This window comes from Amphibalanus amphitrite, unplaced genomic scaffold, assembly GCF_019059575.1.
Source record: "Amphibalanus amphitrite isolate SeventyFive unplaced genomic scaffold, NRLGWU_Aamphi_draft 000419F_arrow, whole genome shotgun sequence".
In the NCBI taxonomy this organism is placed as follows: domain Eukaryota; kingdom Metazoa; phylum Arthropoda; class Thecostraca; order Balanomorpha; family Balanidae; genus Amphibalanus; species Amphibalanus amphitrite.
In genome coordinates this window covers 324,743-342,413 of record NW_024881913.1, presented here as the reverse complement: position 1 = coordinate 342,413, position 17,671 = coordinate 324,743, and the positions used below count along the sequence as shown (strand labels likewise).

The 17,671-nt window shown below is 50.6% G+C and overlaps 1 protein-coding gene across 4 annotated transcripts in view; it reads right to left on the bottom strand.

Moving 5' to 3' along the window:
* The window catches only part of LOC122391040 (microtubule-associated tumor suppressor 1 homolog), a 168,301-nt gene that overhangs the window by 108,099 nt on the left and 42,531 nt on the right, over nt 1-17,671 (bottom strand). For all 4 annotated transcript variants that reach the window (XM_043384564.1, XM_043384565.1, XM_043384566.1 and 1 more), the window contains exons 4-5: nt 6,000-6,187; nt 3,182-3,696 (exon numbers count right to left, since the gene is read on the bottom strand). In XM_043384564.1, the coding sequence (XP_043240499.1) occupies nt 3,182-3,696; nt 6,000-6,187 (703 nt within the window). The remainder of the gene's footprint in view (nt 1-3,181; nt 3,697-5,999; nt 6,188-17,671) is intronic.

Genomic DNA, 17,671 nt, shown 5'->3' with positions numbered 1-17,671 from the left:
CACTTCCCGTGTAATCGTGCCTCGTAGCTGATGGCCAAAACTGAGCTCCATGCTGTACATTTCAGTCATAGCTAGATTCTACTTAAGAATTTCAACAGGACTGATGGCCGCAGGGACGGGGATGCCTCCGATGGAATTAATTTTAGAAATGGCAGAAGGTCCACCAGCGAAGCGAGAGAGAGTTAACCCGCGCGGGGCTGGGGTCTCCAGCCGAACGCGCGGGGCTGGGGGGGGGGGTAAATTTTACCCCCCCCCCCCCCCTGTTATCTCCCGAACTAATGGTCCGATTTGGAAAATTCAAACGCCAATCGAAAGCTCTTATCACGAACTACTAAAAACATGTACTTAATTTAAAGTTTGAGGTCAAGGTCAAGGTCAGGTCAAGGGTACAAATTGCAAGTTTCTACAGTATCGGCCTTGCACCGTAGTTGCCGAAGAATGGAGTCATGGACTGAGACTGATCGCCCAAAACGTGTTCTTAGGCTACCAAGACAATATTCGTTGCATACAATATCATTCAGAGGTCAAGGTCAAGGTCAGGTCAGGTCAGGTCACCAAAAAACAAAATATAGAAAAGGGCATGTGCGACACATGTTTTTTGGGTCATTTTACTCATAGAATTCAATAGTCACACTCAATAAGTGATATGGACCACCTCTGGATGAATTTCAGGTCGAGGTCAGGTCAAGGTCAGGTCAAGTGAGGTCAAATTTTGAAGTTGGTTGTTAAGGCCTAAAAAGGTGTCTATCTGATGCAGTTTTTCACGGCGAATCGAATGGTGCTATTTTTGTTTCCGTACGAGGTCTAGAACTTCCAAAAAAGTCATTTTTCAAAAAATTTGTGTGTCGTGACGTCATAAAATTTTGAATAACTCCCACATTTTTGAACCGATTCTTCTAAAACTTGGTATGTAGGTGCACATAGACCAGTTCTCTGACATATATTCCGGTTTTTTCGATAGACTCAAAATTTTGGATTTGATAATGATTTTCCCAAAAAAGTCAGTTTTTTGAAAAAATTTAGGCCAAAATCCAAAATTTTCAAAAAACCGAGATAGCCATTTGATAGACAAAGTAAAATTACGTATAACCTTTTTTGTTACGTCTTGATTCCTTTAAAAATGAAGATGTTAGCGGCGTTTGAACTTTTGCCGTTTTTGAGGCGAAAATGGCGAACATGACGTCACTAAAACGTCAATTTCTCAAAAATTTTCCGACGGATTTCGCTCAAATTTTCAGGGAACGTGTCAAATTGATGTAAGAAAAGGTACTGAAAGTTTGGCGGCGCTGTGCGCCGCCGTTTTTGAGATATCGCAAAAATTCGCGAGGGGGGGTAAAATTTACCCCCCCCCCCCAGCCCCGCGCGGGTTAATGGAGGGTGGTCACGGCTGACCAACGTGAAATCATTCCGATCAATAGAACGGCAGTGAAGGATGACCTGAGCGAAATAATTCAGACCAGTGGAAATTCAATGACGAGTGACCGAATTGAGATAATGGGAACAAAAGCTTCCGGATCCCTCATACAATAGCAAAAGGCTTCGGTCAACTAAGTTGACACAAAACCACAAATATGAAAGCCGCAGAGCTGAACCTTCAGGCATTCGGGCTCATCTCTGCCCGTGCAATTTGTAAAGCCTCGCCACGATGCAGTGGGGAGTTGCCATGAGAAATGGTATGTCTCCCACGAAATCCGGTTAGCGTCCGTCTTCCGCCTATAGCTAAGCTCATGCCACTCCAATAATCCTCACTGATGCATGCGGCGCATTCCGGGAGTCTGGCCCAGTTCATGACGACCAAACAGTCTGTTGGATCACGGACCCGAGTTTGCAGTGTTGAAGCCTGGTTCATAACGTACTCAAATCAATGCTTCGTGCTTCATGAATGTGAGAAATTATGAAGCCTGAAGGGATCGCCTTTCACACAATCCCCTACACAACATGAATGCTACAGCAATGGGATCTCAGAAGTTAGAGAAGCTACAGAAATGCTATCTTTATAGTGATATGTTAAACGATAAAGTCCCCGTTCAGGGCAGAAAGGACCAGCATTGTTTGAAAGATCGCATTCATCAGTGTCAAAATGTAGGACAGACGTATCTCGAATATCCCAAACATCCACCCACCCACACATTGCAGATCAGTGATAAAGGATTGCAATCGCAGCCCTTTTGTGTCCGAAAGCCCTCTCATTCGCATTCCACTCGCAGCGCCCGTTAACGTTGTCAGCAGGTCGTCCACGCACCACACGCCGTGTTCTGTACACACCGCTAACAGCGACCGCATCGGGTCACGACCTTCCTCTCTCTCGACAAAACCTGCGCCGACACACGGTCACGCTCCTCGACCACCGGCGGGCTGTACACAGACACGCGCTGGCCCGGTGGAGAGTGAAATCCAGCCGCCACCGGCTACCACAGCGCCGGTCGCTGCCGGTCGACGTGGCTTTCCCGCCGGGCGGTCGGCCGGTCGGATGGGCGAGCGGTCGGACGGTCGGACAGATTTCCGGTCGAGTGGTCGGAAGCACCCAACAGACAAAACGCGCCACAGTTACCAGCTGGTCGCCAAGCGCCCCAGTACCCGCTAAAGCAGCGAAGACGCCGCGCAACTGCCCTCAGGCTAGGCTGGTGTTACGCCATTGGCCCATTAGCGGTAATAGGCGGCTCGGGCGGGCCGCGGGTCGGACCTGGCAGCCACAAACTCGCGTGGAAAGCCACCGGAGTGACGCCCGTCGGCTACCGGTCCAATGGAAGGCAGACAGGGTTTCGCCCACATGATTAATTCAGCCGTCAGTTCGGCCCTAGTCATAAATACGGGTTCTTCACGAAGACGAAATTAATGGCCAAAATCGGTACATGAAGAAAGCAAGAAGCTAGAATGGCTCAAAGAAATGAATAAAAATGGATCACATCAAAAGGAATGTAAAAGTGAAAACGACGAGGACCAGCTACAAAAAAGCTGCATTCTTTACTACGCTTGACAAATCGATACATGGCTCAAAATGTCTATACAGGACTCCAATTCTGCGTATAACAAAATACAGAATTGATTGATGCTCGTTACTTCGATGTGTTTTTTCTTTTAAGAGCTCGCAAAATTCCTTTCCGGCAATCAAAGAAAAATTCAGAGACTTCTCATGAATTTGCTTCCTCTGCCTCCCCCATCCGCCCTTCTCCCCACTCACCTGAGACTTTTCCGGGAGCCGTTCTGGGTGCCTTTGGCGGGGGTCACGCCCTCGTACAGCCTGCTCTTCACCTCTCTCCGAGGTCGCGTCTTCTCCTCGCTCTTATTCTGTTCGATTCGGTTCATCACGGCGTCCCAGCGGCCCTTGCGTGCGGGCCGGGCCGGCCGCCGCGCCGCCGCCGCCTCCGCGGCCGGAGAGGGCGACTCCAGCATCGAGCGCAGCTTGCTCTGGACGTTTCTGCGCGGCAGCGGGTGGTTCATCTTGATGGGCTCCTTCTTGGGCGGCGGCTCGCGGGCGCGGACCACGTGACTCGGGATCGGGTCACGACGACGGGCCGGCGGCGTTGGCTCTGGAGTCGCGGTAGCGGCGGCGGTGGCGGTGGCAGGGGCGGCAGAAGTGGCAGTGGCGGCGGCGGCGGCGGGGGTGGACTCAGCGGAAGGCGGAAACTCCAGCTCGGAGGCAGATTCTCTCACAGGAGTGAGTGTCGTCTCCTCAGTCTCTTCTATGACCTCGATCTGCGGCAGAATCGGCACGGTCAGAGATAGTCAGACGCAAAAAAAAATGCACAGTCAATGTCACTGTGCAGTCCGTAAGTGTTACTAACATATGGGCAAAAAAAAAGAAAAAATAATTCATTCAACGCTTGAGCAGGATGGATTTGAAAAACGCACAACGAAAAAGGGATCCGAAAAGTGAAGCTCGCCGATGCAGCAAACGTAATCCATCTACTAACGCATACCGAATAAACATGTCCCACAAAAATACTTTTCTCAACAAACCACATCGGAAATAACCCTACACATCGCCAGCATAATCCCAGTCTGCAGATCACAGAGAAGATACCACAGAGTTCAACACACCGCACCCGTGGGAACTCCTCGTCAACACATCCCGCGTGGGTCGGTGGGAACCACCCTTCTGGTGTAGCATGTCAGGAATCTCGCCAAACCACCCCGCGACCTCCGTCATGCTACCCCCCCCCCCCCACAGGACATAGCTGCGAAGTTGACGTGCATAAAAGCTCGGTTACCAGTTACCATTGTTCAGGGGTAGTTTTACACCACGTCTGGACCGCATGTTTGTGTGTAACCTGCGGAGTGCCGGGGCGAAGGCCAAGGGACGGCCTTGGATCCGTTGGATGGTCCAGTGATGCACAGTGAGGCGCAAGGGGAGCGAGGGCGGCGTCTTCTATTCACGTCCATGAATGAAAGTGATTAGGAGACGTCGGTTCAATTAGTTGCTCGTAGATGCATGTATGGTCTTGGACGGGAGGGTGACAGGGAAGGCTAACACGAATGGATCATCTAATTAAATCCACGTACGCTTGCAATGCGTAGGACAACTTTTTATGCACCAAGTCCAAATCAACACCATCAATTTCATTCTAGAGATGCTCCACAGTCCACATCATAAACACAGTGCATTGAATAGGCAGCACTAATTTTAAATCTTACCACGTTTCAGACACACAACGCGACATTGGACTTGACACGAATTTGAAGGTCGAAGGTCCAATGCTTTGCCAGATATCAGCTCAGACAATCGATGACCTATCTACATATAACCCTTGAAAGCCGCGGTCAATAGCGGCTAGCATTTAGCCATGGTGATCAGTCGCATGAGCCCCGAACGCTATTGGTCATGGTCGTCCTATTAGTTGACAACAACGATTTGTCATCGTCTGTACCTCGTCACCTACATGACCCCGTCAAAGCCCGCGGGTCACTGAAAGGTCATTGTTCACTTACAAAAGCCAGGCAGGCAGGCTCACGCCGAAAACATATCGATTGACCCCTCAGTCTGTGCAATGTCTCTCTAAGCCACACGACACCAGGTCAATGCATTAGCTATGTCGGGGGGGGGGCTGAGCGATTCCCGGTACCCATTGCGGATGGGTTCTGTTGGCCTTTTAATCCGTGAGCTGCCTGACGGTTACAAGATGCATGCTCGACTTAGCTTAACAATGCGGATAGGCGATTCTAGTTGCGTCTAAATACGTGGAAGGATAAAGCAATACATATTGATATGCATTAAAAATGTATATCGCATAGCTTTGAATAACGATTTGGAAGAGCATTGCGTTTCAAAAGTGCGTTTCAAAAGTCCATGCCTGCTGAGCTGAGCTCTGCTCCCCTAACTCAACGCCCAAGGACTCGAATCCTCCCACGATGACTGAACTGTATTGTATGCGTTGTACTGTATTGTACAGCCCTCTGCAAACTGCGTGGTAGGTATTCTTTTTTTTTCGACAAAACCGAGAATACCGCGGACAACACTATGGTATCGGTCACTCGGAAATCGTGACAGCAAGACGCGCGAGACTCCGCACCTTAGATTGGCATTACCATCGTATTCATTTTCCATCCAGTTTGGCAACAAAACCCAAAAGTTTATATTTGCCCCCAAAACATACTTTTGCATTTTGTTGCCACACAAGGCATATACTTTGTTTAGTGACAGACCCAATCGAAGGAGTGGAGCATGGCGCCTCTATTTGCAGTGAGTTCCGACCGACTGATAGCATAGTCTTTGAGTTATTACCGGTTTTGTCGAAAAAAAATACCTACCACGCAGTCTGCTGAGGGCTGTACATTTAAGAGCCATCCACATTCCAAATTGCGTGGCGATTACTGTTGACTACTCACAGCTCGCTGACTCACCCCGACGCGACTCACTAGCCCCGGCTCAAAAACTTTCCTCAGATTTACTGACACACATGAACCCGATACATTACGGCTTACAGGCCACACGGCTCCCCGTCTCAACCGACTCGGCTCAAGCTCACAACTCGACTCAATTCCCTCACTCCTTGACTCACCGGTTCACGATCTGGCTCCACTGAGCGGCGCGACTCGGCGTCTGAGTAGACTCCGCTTGACTCCATGTCGTCAGTGAGTCGATGCTCAGCCTCTGACTCCGTGCCGGCCGCTCCTTCGCTGCAGAAGTCCGAGTCGGTGAGAACGTCCAGCCGCGGCGGAGGTCGAGTCGGGTCCTCGTTCGGCGTGCCTGGGGGCAGAGAGGTCACATGCGGTCACGAGAAAAGTTTGTTAAGTTCAGTATTCAGAGCAGTGAAATCAGTTTCAATATATTTTATGTCTTATGGTCGACAGCTTTTGTTCCAAATCGATCGCAGTTAGCGTGAAACACTTTTGAATGCATCATTTCAAGTGATTATCCAAATACTCAAAATTATTGGACAATTATTTTGAAGGGGTAAGAAAGCAAACCGATTAGGTCAAGTAGGTCATGCATCTTAAGCTTAAGCTGGAAGTCAACATGAAAGGCACGTATTGCAGGGATTGCGAAGCTTCCATGTAAGGCACAGTGTGCTGGGTCAGCGGCACGCGTTCTGCCCCCCCCCCCACAACAGAGGGGGAGGACCGGAATGCACCCCCCCCCCCCCATGGGAGACCACCAGGTACCAGAAAAACGAGTTGCGTGGGAGCACTCTCCTGTGACCAGGCACTTATACAGGAGCTCTTCACTCCGGTACCGGTTCATGAGGGAGTTTGACTTCCGGAAAGCTTATACCTACCCTCCTGCAAGGAGCTGAGGGTGCTGTAAGCATCCTGGTTGCCGTCATAGGTCACACAAGTTTTGAAGCTTATGTGGGATGTGAAAACGTGTTCATCGTTCATCGTCCCTAATCTGTTGTAAAACAAGCCACTTAGAGACTGAAAACATTGCAAGCTCAGGCCGTCTACCAAAAGACGGGGAATGAGAGGGGGAAAAGGGAGTGGGGGAGAGGATGAGAGGAGAAGGAAGAAGGACGGAGAGAGACGAAAGAGAAAGAGAGGAGGAGGAGCAGGAGCAGGAGCAGGGGCAGGAGGAGAAAGAGAAATAGAGAGGGGGATAGAGGGAGAGAGGGAGGGAGGGAGGGAGGGAGGGAGGGAGGGAGGGAGGGAGGGAGGGAGGGAGGGGGAGAGAGAGAGAGAGAGAGAGAGAGAGAGAGAGAGAGAGAGAGAGAGAGAGAGAGAGAGAGAGAGAGAGAGAGAGAGAGAGAAGATCGAACGGGAAAGGGCGCTTGCTACTGAAAAAAAGACAGCATCACATCTCATATATCCCTCAACCACTCTGCTTGGTTCAACATAGGTATGAAAGGAAGTGACCGAGACAGTCAACACATGTTGTTTGTTGTCGTCCACCCACAACACGTCAGAGTTAACGGAACGTACCCACATAGGGCGCATATTTTATGGTGTTTATTCACTGTCACTGCTTACAATGTCAGCAGTGTTATGTGTTTGAAATAGCACCGCCGTTGCTTGGCAACCACTGATAAACAGTGCCGGCGATGTCACAGAGGTGCTCGCAGTGGAGCCCATCAATACGAGTCTGGTTTGTAACGAGTCGGCTCATGCCTTGCAGTCAAAATTAGCCGGCGCGGCGCCACATAATGAATGACAATGGTTTACAAATAATGAAATAAAGGGGACCCGGCTCAAGCTGTAAATTACGTAGGACAGATGCACGAATATTAAGCATGAGCACTGAACAGCTGTTGCACTTCGTTAGCAAGTGAACGACGTTGACAAAGAAGGGTTCACAACTTGAATTGTTTATCTTGCCGGGATACCACTGCCGACCGACACTTGTTGAAGAGATATTGCACCTGCAGCTTTTCACCAACACTGTCGCGCCGTACCAGAATAGTCCAGAGGTCAGATCACAGCAGGTCACACAGTTCATGTCAGTGCGCCAACCACCAGCGCCAGCTTGTGACCCACCGACCAGGACCACCAGGCTTTTTGGCGCCAGGTTTTGGCTCCAGAGTTTGCTGCGCTCCGCTGAGAGTTTTGGCCGGCGGCGGACCAAACAGTTCACGGCGCGCCAAATTACCCCGCGTCCCTGGCGACTGTTTTCCGCAAACAGCACGTCCGACCCGCAACGAGAGCCGGGTCACCGTCAGCGACCGGGTCACGTGACCCCCTACCCACCCCCTCCCTCCGCAGCGGCCCGGAACACGCGCCAAACAACACAAACTTTCCCCGGGGCCGGTCAGAATTCGGCTCACGTTCGGAGGTAATTGCCGAGCTCGCAGGTCACCGACGAAAAGCAGTCGTCTCGACAAAAACAGACGGCGTCATTTAACGCCCGATAGAAGTGGCCATCTAACCTAGCAAAGTTATTAAAGCAGCAAGCATTGCACAATGCAAATCCTTTATTAATCTAATTGTAAGATTAGGTCGGGAGCACGACGAATTAAGTCCAGAGTAATGAGCCGCTTTATGATGGTAACTTCCGAGACCTCTCGTGACCAGTCAAAACATAGCATTCCACATAATGAACTTCCGTATAATGACATCCTTTGCCTTAATGCAAAATTACCACAGCAAAGCGTTTGATTTGATGCCACCTTGATGCCACCATTTATGGTGGCATCAAGGTACCACCATTTATGGCATCAATTGGAAGAGTCGCCTTTCGACCTGTAACCGCACACCACTTCAGTCTTTCTTTCAACCCTGTTGTTCGATGTTGGTTGCAGCTTTTTTCTGTACAACAGCACACAAAAGCTCATGACTCCTCCCTTCCAACAGTTCCCCTTCAGTCATCATTTCTGCGTGTCCCAGTTGTGCTCTATGCCGACGCCCCGTCACGCCCACCGACTAATATTGATCGATGGATACCATCCGGTCCAATCAGAGCATGGTGTCCGGTCCTATCAGAGCAATCACCGGACACGGACAGGACAGGTGTGACCATTACACGCGACATAACGCCGCCGGCGGGCCACACGTGACGTCACAAGGGGTGGCGTGACGTCACTGCGGGTGTGACTACCGGTAATGGTGGGTCAACTACGAACAGTGAGGTGGATGATAGTACGTGATGAGAATGGAAGAGCAATGAAAACAAAATAATGGACGCTCATCTGCAGTAACCACGGCTGGGGTCGTAAAAGTGGATTGGCAATAACTCATAGGAATTTGGGGCACATCTTCTAGTTGCATCCTAGGGCGGGAACTTGGGTTGCCATGACGCGGTTATCTGTGATATCCATTGCTATTGTCTTTCAAAATGAAAATTGACGTACACAACAAAGTATAAATTGCAACAGCTTGCCTACAGACACATCGCCCCAAGGTTTGACCCCGGATTCGCCCCCTCCCCCCCCCCCCCCCCTCCCCGAGTTCGTCTGGCACGCAGTATGGGCCCGGGAACGTTCGACCGTCGGCTCATCGGCTGTGTTTATGGTGCGCCTATACGACCGACCCGACCTGGAACCGGCGCCAGGGGCGGTCGGGAGGTGACGGCGAAGGTCACATCGAACGAGGAACAACGCAGACGACGCAAAGGAGCCCTCCAGTCTGACAGTGGGACGGGAAAGGATGGCAAGTAGTGATACGCGGGTTTCGTGAAGAAAGAGAGGGGACGGAACGGGTCGGGTCGCGGGATGGGTCAGGACCGGACAGGACAGGACCGAACTGAATGGTATGGGACGGGTGGGGAGGACGACAAGACAAATATGGCAGCAAGACAAACATGGCAGAACATTCACTCAAGGAAATCCGAATGTTGACGCCAGAAGCCATAGTAGAGGCTCGTCACAAACGAAGGAACATTGGATCATTTTATGGCTTCCGCGTTTAGGACTAAAGATAAGAAGATAGGTAAATCGCTCTCTGCTATAAAAGTCGAAGGTTCCGACATCCGGCAACCATAGACATAGAGAGATTAAAAAGTGTAAAATAACGGGTCAGTTTTGTAGTGGCGTAATGTTGCATGAATAATAACAACGACCCCTTCCCTAATAAGAGTAATTGCCACTACCGATAGCAACATTTCACCATTCCACATCGCGCAGCCTGACAGCTCCATCGCGCCCCCACCACGACTGCACTGTGATCATCGTTTGACAGGTAATCCTGTCGGGCGGCCATTGTGTCCGCAGTCCGGAGCACGCCCGTGACGGTCGTCACGCGTCACGTGACGGTCCGTCACGCCGCAGGCCGTCCGCGTCACGTCAGTCAGCCTGTCACCACAGTAGGAGGACGGCTACAACGCTGGTGGCGCGTAACGACACCGTCACGCTGCGTGTTTACCCATCGTCACGTGGACGGAATAGTGTGTAGTTCACCGTGACGTCGCTTGATGTGGACTCCTCCGTTGTTCGCTTGCCTCTAATTGAAAATTATGCGACAGCATTTCAAGGATTGATGATTCAATCATGGTCATATATTTCTTGCAACAAAAATGCGTCGAAACTGCATCCAGTAAACATACCTGTCGAGCTTACTAGGGCCCACCAGGCACCACTATCGCCGATATCTTCGAGCGAGCCATTAGATGTCGCTCATGTCTAACCGTAGGCGTGCAAGAGACAACCAAAGCAGTGTTGAATATGGTAATTGTACATATTTAACCACCATATATAGGTTCCACAATAGTGATCGACGACAGCGATTAGCCATACAAAGTTTCAACAGTTGTATACGCCAACTGGGCACTACGGGTTGCAGAAATCTACAAGATAAGGACCATCTACATGCTTTGTTACCTACGCCGTGCTGCCTTGGTATAACGGATGCCCCAGAATGGCTATCCTAAACCAGAGATTCTACGTCGGAGGCCATTGGCTTGCAAAGACCGAATACTTTTCAACTCATGATCATTTCAAAGTAATTTGAGCCATCCTTATCTATTTAACGGACACGTCCTTCAACATTCACGTTGCACGCAACGCGTGACTGCATGACATCTCATAGCAGCACGACAGCTTATGCGTTGGGGCTCAGTGACAGCCAGCCTGTTTCATGTCCTGGATGGCGGTGAGTGAACGCAACGACCAACCGCAAGTCACGGAGGTCCACGGCGCCTGACAACACATAATAAACACACCGAGCAGCAGCGTGTCTACTCCAGATGAACCGTCGTTAGACGGCCTTTTACCAGACACCACACTGGCAACTAATTAGCTGTCCACGAGGTCATTAACCCCTAGAGCTTCCACAGCCTCAGGCGTGGCTTCGCGGTGGCGCACACGCCACGAAACACGAAACGAGAGCAGAGAGCTGACGATGAAAACCGGCCGAGAGAGAGGCATCCACGAGCCCATTTGTGCGATGAAGTGTGAGAAGACGGAGCGCCACAGCCAGGCGGATGGCGCTCGGAGATTGACGACCGGGCCAGACCCAAGTAGAAAGTGCCGACAGCTTCCAGGAAGGATTTAACGCGTCACGAGAGATGTTTCGGATTTATCGACAGGCACGTCGTGTATGTAGTTTCAGCGACAGAAGTAAGGTTTGATTGAAGGTTTCCCTTGCTTCATCAGCTTGAATGAGTCTGCGGTGGCCCATAAATGTGTGATCACTTTGACTAATGGCGATACACCGCTGAATTGCAGACTGCAGCCTCTCTTGAGCGATATCTTACAAAAAATATTACCTCAATGACTAGCTCTTCAAAGGACAAGAAAGTGACAAAAAGATATTGACATTTACATGCACATTTTCCAGCCGTGTGAGACACACTTCTCCAGCGAAATGTCATTGGAGTATATCGGTTGGGTCCTTCTTGGATATCCATGCGAAAAAAATATTTTCCCTAGTTATGTTTTCCACGAGCAAACACTTGACACCCATTCACTCCATGTCCGAAGACTCGTAAAAAGCCACACGTCTGTCTACACTAGAGATGCCACAAATTTGCAATTTCATTACCCGCCCCGCCCCGCAGCTACCCCTTGCCCAACCACAACTACCCGCAAGCTGATTTTGGCTGAGCCGAACCCGCAAAAAACCCGCAATTTTAAAAAACCTGCTTTTGCAAGAAAAAATACAGCTGGGTCAATGCTAGAGCTATATAAACCTTACTTGCTTCATTACTGTGCAGAAAAAGACAGCCAAACAAATAGTAAGGACTTGAAATTGTTATGCTAAGTCCTCAGGAAGTGCACACTGGATAGTGGAAAATGAATAATGCATCAATACATTTGAAATTCCTTTCTGAAAAGAGTTCAGTAAAATCTTTCTCTCACCTTACCCTTCAGCATTGGCTGAGGATCAAAATTTCACTCTGGCTCTATCTCAATGTTAGGCTTCTGGAATGATATTGTTATCAAAATGAATGTTGATATAATAAGATATGCGATTTCCAGTTAAAAATAAATAGTGACACGGTAAATAATGAGTATCCAGTCAATCTACACATAAAACAAATCATGCAAAATTCCAGCAAAAACCAGCTAACCACCAATGAACCACGCATTTTTGGAAACATGCGTCAGAAGCGTCACCAACAGCTGATTGCATGGAATGTTACAGCGACTAAATTATTGCAGCCGTAGTTAGTGCGAACTTGTTGCGAAAACACCGTTGTATAATGCATATTCATGTGCCATTCTGATAAAATTATTTTACACAACAGCTTAAATTTTACAATTCAGAGGTTCATCACCGGTTAAGAAATAAAGAGACAGTAAATACTAAATTTAATGTAATAATAGATGGTCTTGGTAATGCTCTCCGGCTAGTCCTCTCTCGGCATACAAATGATAAGAACGTAAAAAGACAAAAGAAATAAATGCGACCAGCTACGTGGTTTTGTAACATGTATAACTGCTATTTTGAGGTATTCAAAAACCAAGACAGAAAAATTGATGTAAAATTATTATTGCGTTATCAATGACAGCTTTCCTTCGCCTCAGAGACCAAAATTGACGCAGTCAAATGCCAATCCTTGTCAGAATGTCGGAAGTGCGCCAGTATTGTATTGCGTTATGTTTGGGCCGCATGCCTGTCAATATTTTGATTTTTTGTAAGGGTAATTGGTGTGTTATTTTCGTAATATAGGGTGGGACAGAAGTAGAACATAGAGTAGGATAGGTAATCAATGAATTTGCATCAAATTTTTTTAGCTGATAGCTCTTTTTTATGCCGACCAGGCGCAAATAAAGTCATAGGCGTAGGAACAGGGGGGGCCGGGGGGCCATGGCCCCCCCACTTTCGGAGGTGGGGGGGCCAGCAATGTTAACTGGCCCCCCACTTTTTGCTGACTTAAGTGTCTGTCTGTACCTAACCTACCACCCGGTAACTTGACAACTATTCAGCTTGCCCTTTAATGAGGATTCCTTTTTGTTTCTACAGCGTTATTGACCGCAATTTCCTTCACTCAATGAAGGAAACCATATCAGAGACAAGACTGTGAGTCCTGGTGACAGCATTTTGTTGAATACGAGGCGCGGGACAGCGAGCACTAAAAAGGTATAGGCAATACTAAGACAATACTAGCACGGTGCAGGAGAATGCGTATACAAACGACCAACGCTTGACCTTATCTGCTTGGGGTCGGCATAGTTCGTCAAAGACGTACTAGCTGGGGGCCAGGGTGACCGTGCCTCAGCCTCGTTTCAAACAGGCTGGGGGCCAGCAATGTCTGTTTCTGCCCCTCCCCCTTCCACTTTCAGTGCAGTGACGGTCGCAGAGGGGGATCAGGGCCATGCCCTTCCCCCCTCCAAAGGCTAATCAGGGGGCCATCATATCATTTGGCCCCCCCCCCAAACAACCAATGGGCCCCCATGGGCGTATGGGGCTCTGGCCCTTATTCGATTGTCACGAGACTCAAGAATCCCACGCTAGCTATTAACAGCTCCCAAACCAGTCTTTGAGGGTCCTACACTGATCTCGGAGGGCCCTTCAGTGGCGGTCAAGCGCCCACATTGACCGCTGAGAACCCACATTGACCTCATTTGAGGGCCCCTAAACCGGCCTCAAGGGCCCAGCCGGCGTCTGAGGGCCTCACACCGGCCTCTGGTGGCCTCATTTCTGTCTCTGGGGTGCCTTTAGGTGCCTTTGAGGGCCCCGCACTGAATTCTGAAGACCCGATGCCGGCCTCTAAGGGTCCGCATCGGCCTCTGAGGGTCCACCTTGGCCTGAGGGGTCCAACGCCGGCCCATGCCGGTCTTTTAGGGCCCCACACTGACCTCTAAGGGCCCATGCTGACCTGTAAGGACCCACATTAGCCTATGAGGCCTTGCACGGGATTCTGAAGACCTGATGCCGGCCTCTGAGGCCCATCTTGGTTTTTGAGGGCCTTCTGCTGGTCTCTGGGTTCCAACACCGGCCCATGCCGGTATTTTAGGGTCCCACATTGACCTCTAAGGGCCCCGCACTGGATTCCGGAGATCCGATGCCGGTCTCCAACGGTCCGCATCGGCCTCTGAGGGCCCACCTTGGCCTATGAGGGCCCTCCGCTGGTCTCTAGGTTCCAAGTCCCTCCCATGCCGGTCTGTTACGGCCCCACACTGACCTCTAAGGGCCCATGCTGGCCTGTAAGGACACGCATTAGTCTCTGAGGGCCTTGCACTGGATTCTGAAGACCCGATGCTGGCCTCTGAGGCCCATCTTGGTTTTTGAGGGTCTTCTGCTGGCCTCTGGGGTCCAACACCGGCCCATGCCGGCATTTTAGGGTCCCACACTGACCTCTGAGGGCCCATACTGGCCTGTAAGGACCCACATTAGCCTCTGATGGCCCAAGTCGGCATCTTAAGGTCTCATCCTGCCCTTTGCAGGCCCTGTACTGGTCTCTGAGGGCCTTAACCCTCGCCAGCCGGGGGGGGGGGGTGCCGCCCCTCCATAGTTTTTTTTTTCGCGATAGCTCCGAACGCGCCGGCGATAGAGAGCTGAAGCTTGGCATACCTGACCTTTGAATCAAACGGGATCTTTTGACACCAACCGCATTTTCGGGTCAGATCAGGTCACTGACCCATGTGGTCATAAGTGAACCTCTGCACGGTCTTCAGATGTCGCAACTTCGCAACGCCCTCACTGCCAGAGGAGATTTCACAGGGAAATGAACCTTGGAGGACCTAGTATCCAATAGGAGTCTTTCAACTTGTATAATGTATATCTCGGATTTTTCCTAAAGTTCATATGAGGTCAGGTCATTTTCGTGACCTCACCATTAGGTATAAGTCAATGGGGATAAACTGAAAACTTTTTCTGGCGCCGGGAATGATCGATCTCCAACTATCTCAAGCACACCGAATCGTGATTTCATGCACTCCTTGCAAGGTTCGATGCGTCACTTTTGCAATGTTGACCTTGCGCGACGTCATTTATGAAGTTATAAGGGTCTTATTAGTTTTTCGTCAATAACTAGGTACCGATCAAATTGAGCTAGCGAGTCGGGAAAGCCACCTATGGACTCAAGAAGACCTGCCGAATCGAATGATATGCGACATGACCTCCTTCGACCAATTTCGTGACCTGGGGACGCCGACCTGACCGTGACCCGAGGTCAACACCCTAAGTTTACCTCACCCAAACAAAAAGTATATCATTCGACGCGCCTGAGAGAGGCGAACACGATGCTGGCAAAATCGCGGCTCTGCGGCCATTTTTTGCGAAGTTATTCACCAAAAACGGAACCGTGCCTTGAGGCACTTGACCTGACCTCAGAGGTCACCGGTTTTTGTTTGTTTTGTTGGGTTAGGCCCTTTCGGTCCAATGAGACCATTTCAGAGCCGGAAGGATGATATGATATAGGGGGAGACATTGGTCTGGGCAGGCACCCTAGTGAGTCGCCGGGGCTGAGCCCGTCCAGAGGACAGGCCACCCAGCCCCAAGGCACTCACTGCACCCGGCTACGGGGTGCGCTCCCTCGGGAGCAGCGGTGCCGCTCCAAGGGAGCAGCCCGCATGAGATAAAGTTGCCTGTCCAGCCCGGAGGGGGTTGCGGTGTGGAGGAGAAGGATTTCAGTATCCTGAGGATAGAAGCACGGAACGGTGTCAGAGGTCACCGGTTGACCTAGGACCATAAAATCGGGTATCGATCTCTGCGTCCCGTAACGGCGCACACGCTCGTTTTACCGCGACGCGCTAGCTCCACCTGGGGCGAAACGGCAAGGGGGTCGTACCCGCCGGCCCGCCCCTTCGGCCAGCGCTGCCTGGACGGGGGATTCCGGTTGAAGCGCAGTCACGTGACCTGCGATATCTCGGTGCGCTCTAAGCGGAAGGGGTGTGCCCTTATAGGTTCGTTAACTTTTGAGCCTATTTATTTGTATCGTAACGATTGCAAATAATTTCAATCGTCGATGGACAAAGAATTGAAAAAGCATTACGAATATGTATATTTTGACTGGAAAATACGTCAATGGCAGCCTGCAGCCTATTTGGCACGGGAAGCTTTTTTCCGGAATTGTCAGTACTAATTGCGCAAAACTACGCCTAAACTGGAAAAGATGGTTCAGGTAACAGCGCAGTGTGTTTATACATACGGTTTCTTTAAGCGCACTGCACCCATTTCGGACCAAGTACGCCCTGAATGGATATTTCCTTTTTTTTCCTATACCATTTTCTTTTACCTTCCAACGAAGCTGCTATATGAAGCACTTTCCTAGTATCGATGCATGCAGGCCTGTAGATCATAATGGATAGGTAGTAGGTACATTATTGTAAATTCCACATATTTTACTACGCATATAATTATAATTTCCTAGAAAAATAATCGTGATATCCCCTTCCGAAAACGAAAATACCTCGTTTTTTCCACTTTTCTGCCTCCGATTCCATTTCACTGGCCTTCTCGGGCTTGAAACGGGACCTCTTAGACTGGAACACAGTGGTGGAACACAGGGGGGGGGGCATCAGGGCCATGCCCCCCCAAGGCAAATCAGGGGGGCATCATATCATTTGCCCCCCCCCAAACAACCGATGGGCCCCCATGGGCGTATGGGGCTCTGGCCCGTATTCGATTGTCACGAGGCTCGAGAAACCCACGCCAGCTATTATAAAACGCCATAACAGCTCCCATACCGGTCTTTGAGGGTCCTACACTTACCTCTGAGGGCCCTTCAGTGGCGGTCAAGCGCCCACATTGACCGCTGAGGACCCACGTTGACCTCTGAGGGCCCTCCACTGGCCTTTAAGGGCCCCTAAACCGGTCTCAGGGACCCCACCGGCGGCTGAGGGCCTCACACAGGCTCTGGTGGCCTCATTTCTGTCTCAAGACTAGCCTTTAATTGCCTCTGAGGGCCCCGCACTGGATTCTGAAGACCCGATATCGGCCACTAAGAGCCCGGATCGACCTCTGAGGGCCCCTCTTGGTCTTTGAGGGCCCTCCGCTGGTCTCAAGGGTCCAACGCCGGCCTATGCCGGTCTTTTAGGGCCCCACACTGACCTCTAAGGGCCCCATGCTAGCCTATAAGGACCCACATTAGCCTCTGAGGCCCCCGCACTGGATTCTGAAGACCCAATGCCAGCCTCCAAGGGCCGGCATCGGCCTCTGAGGGCCCATCTTGGCCTTTGAGGGCTCTCCGCTGGCCTCTGGGGTCCAACGCCGGCCCATGTCGGTCTTTTAGGGCCCCACACTGACCTCTGAGGGCCCCATGCTGGCCTGTAAGGACATACATTAGCCTCTATGGGCTCTGCACTGAATTCTGAAGACCTGATACCGGCCTCAAGGGCCCGCACCGGCCTCTGAGGACCCATCTTGGCCTTTGAGGGCCCTCTGCTGGCCTCTGGGGTCCAACGCCGGCCCATGCCAGTCT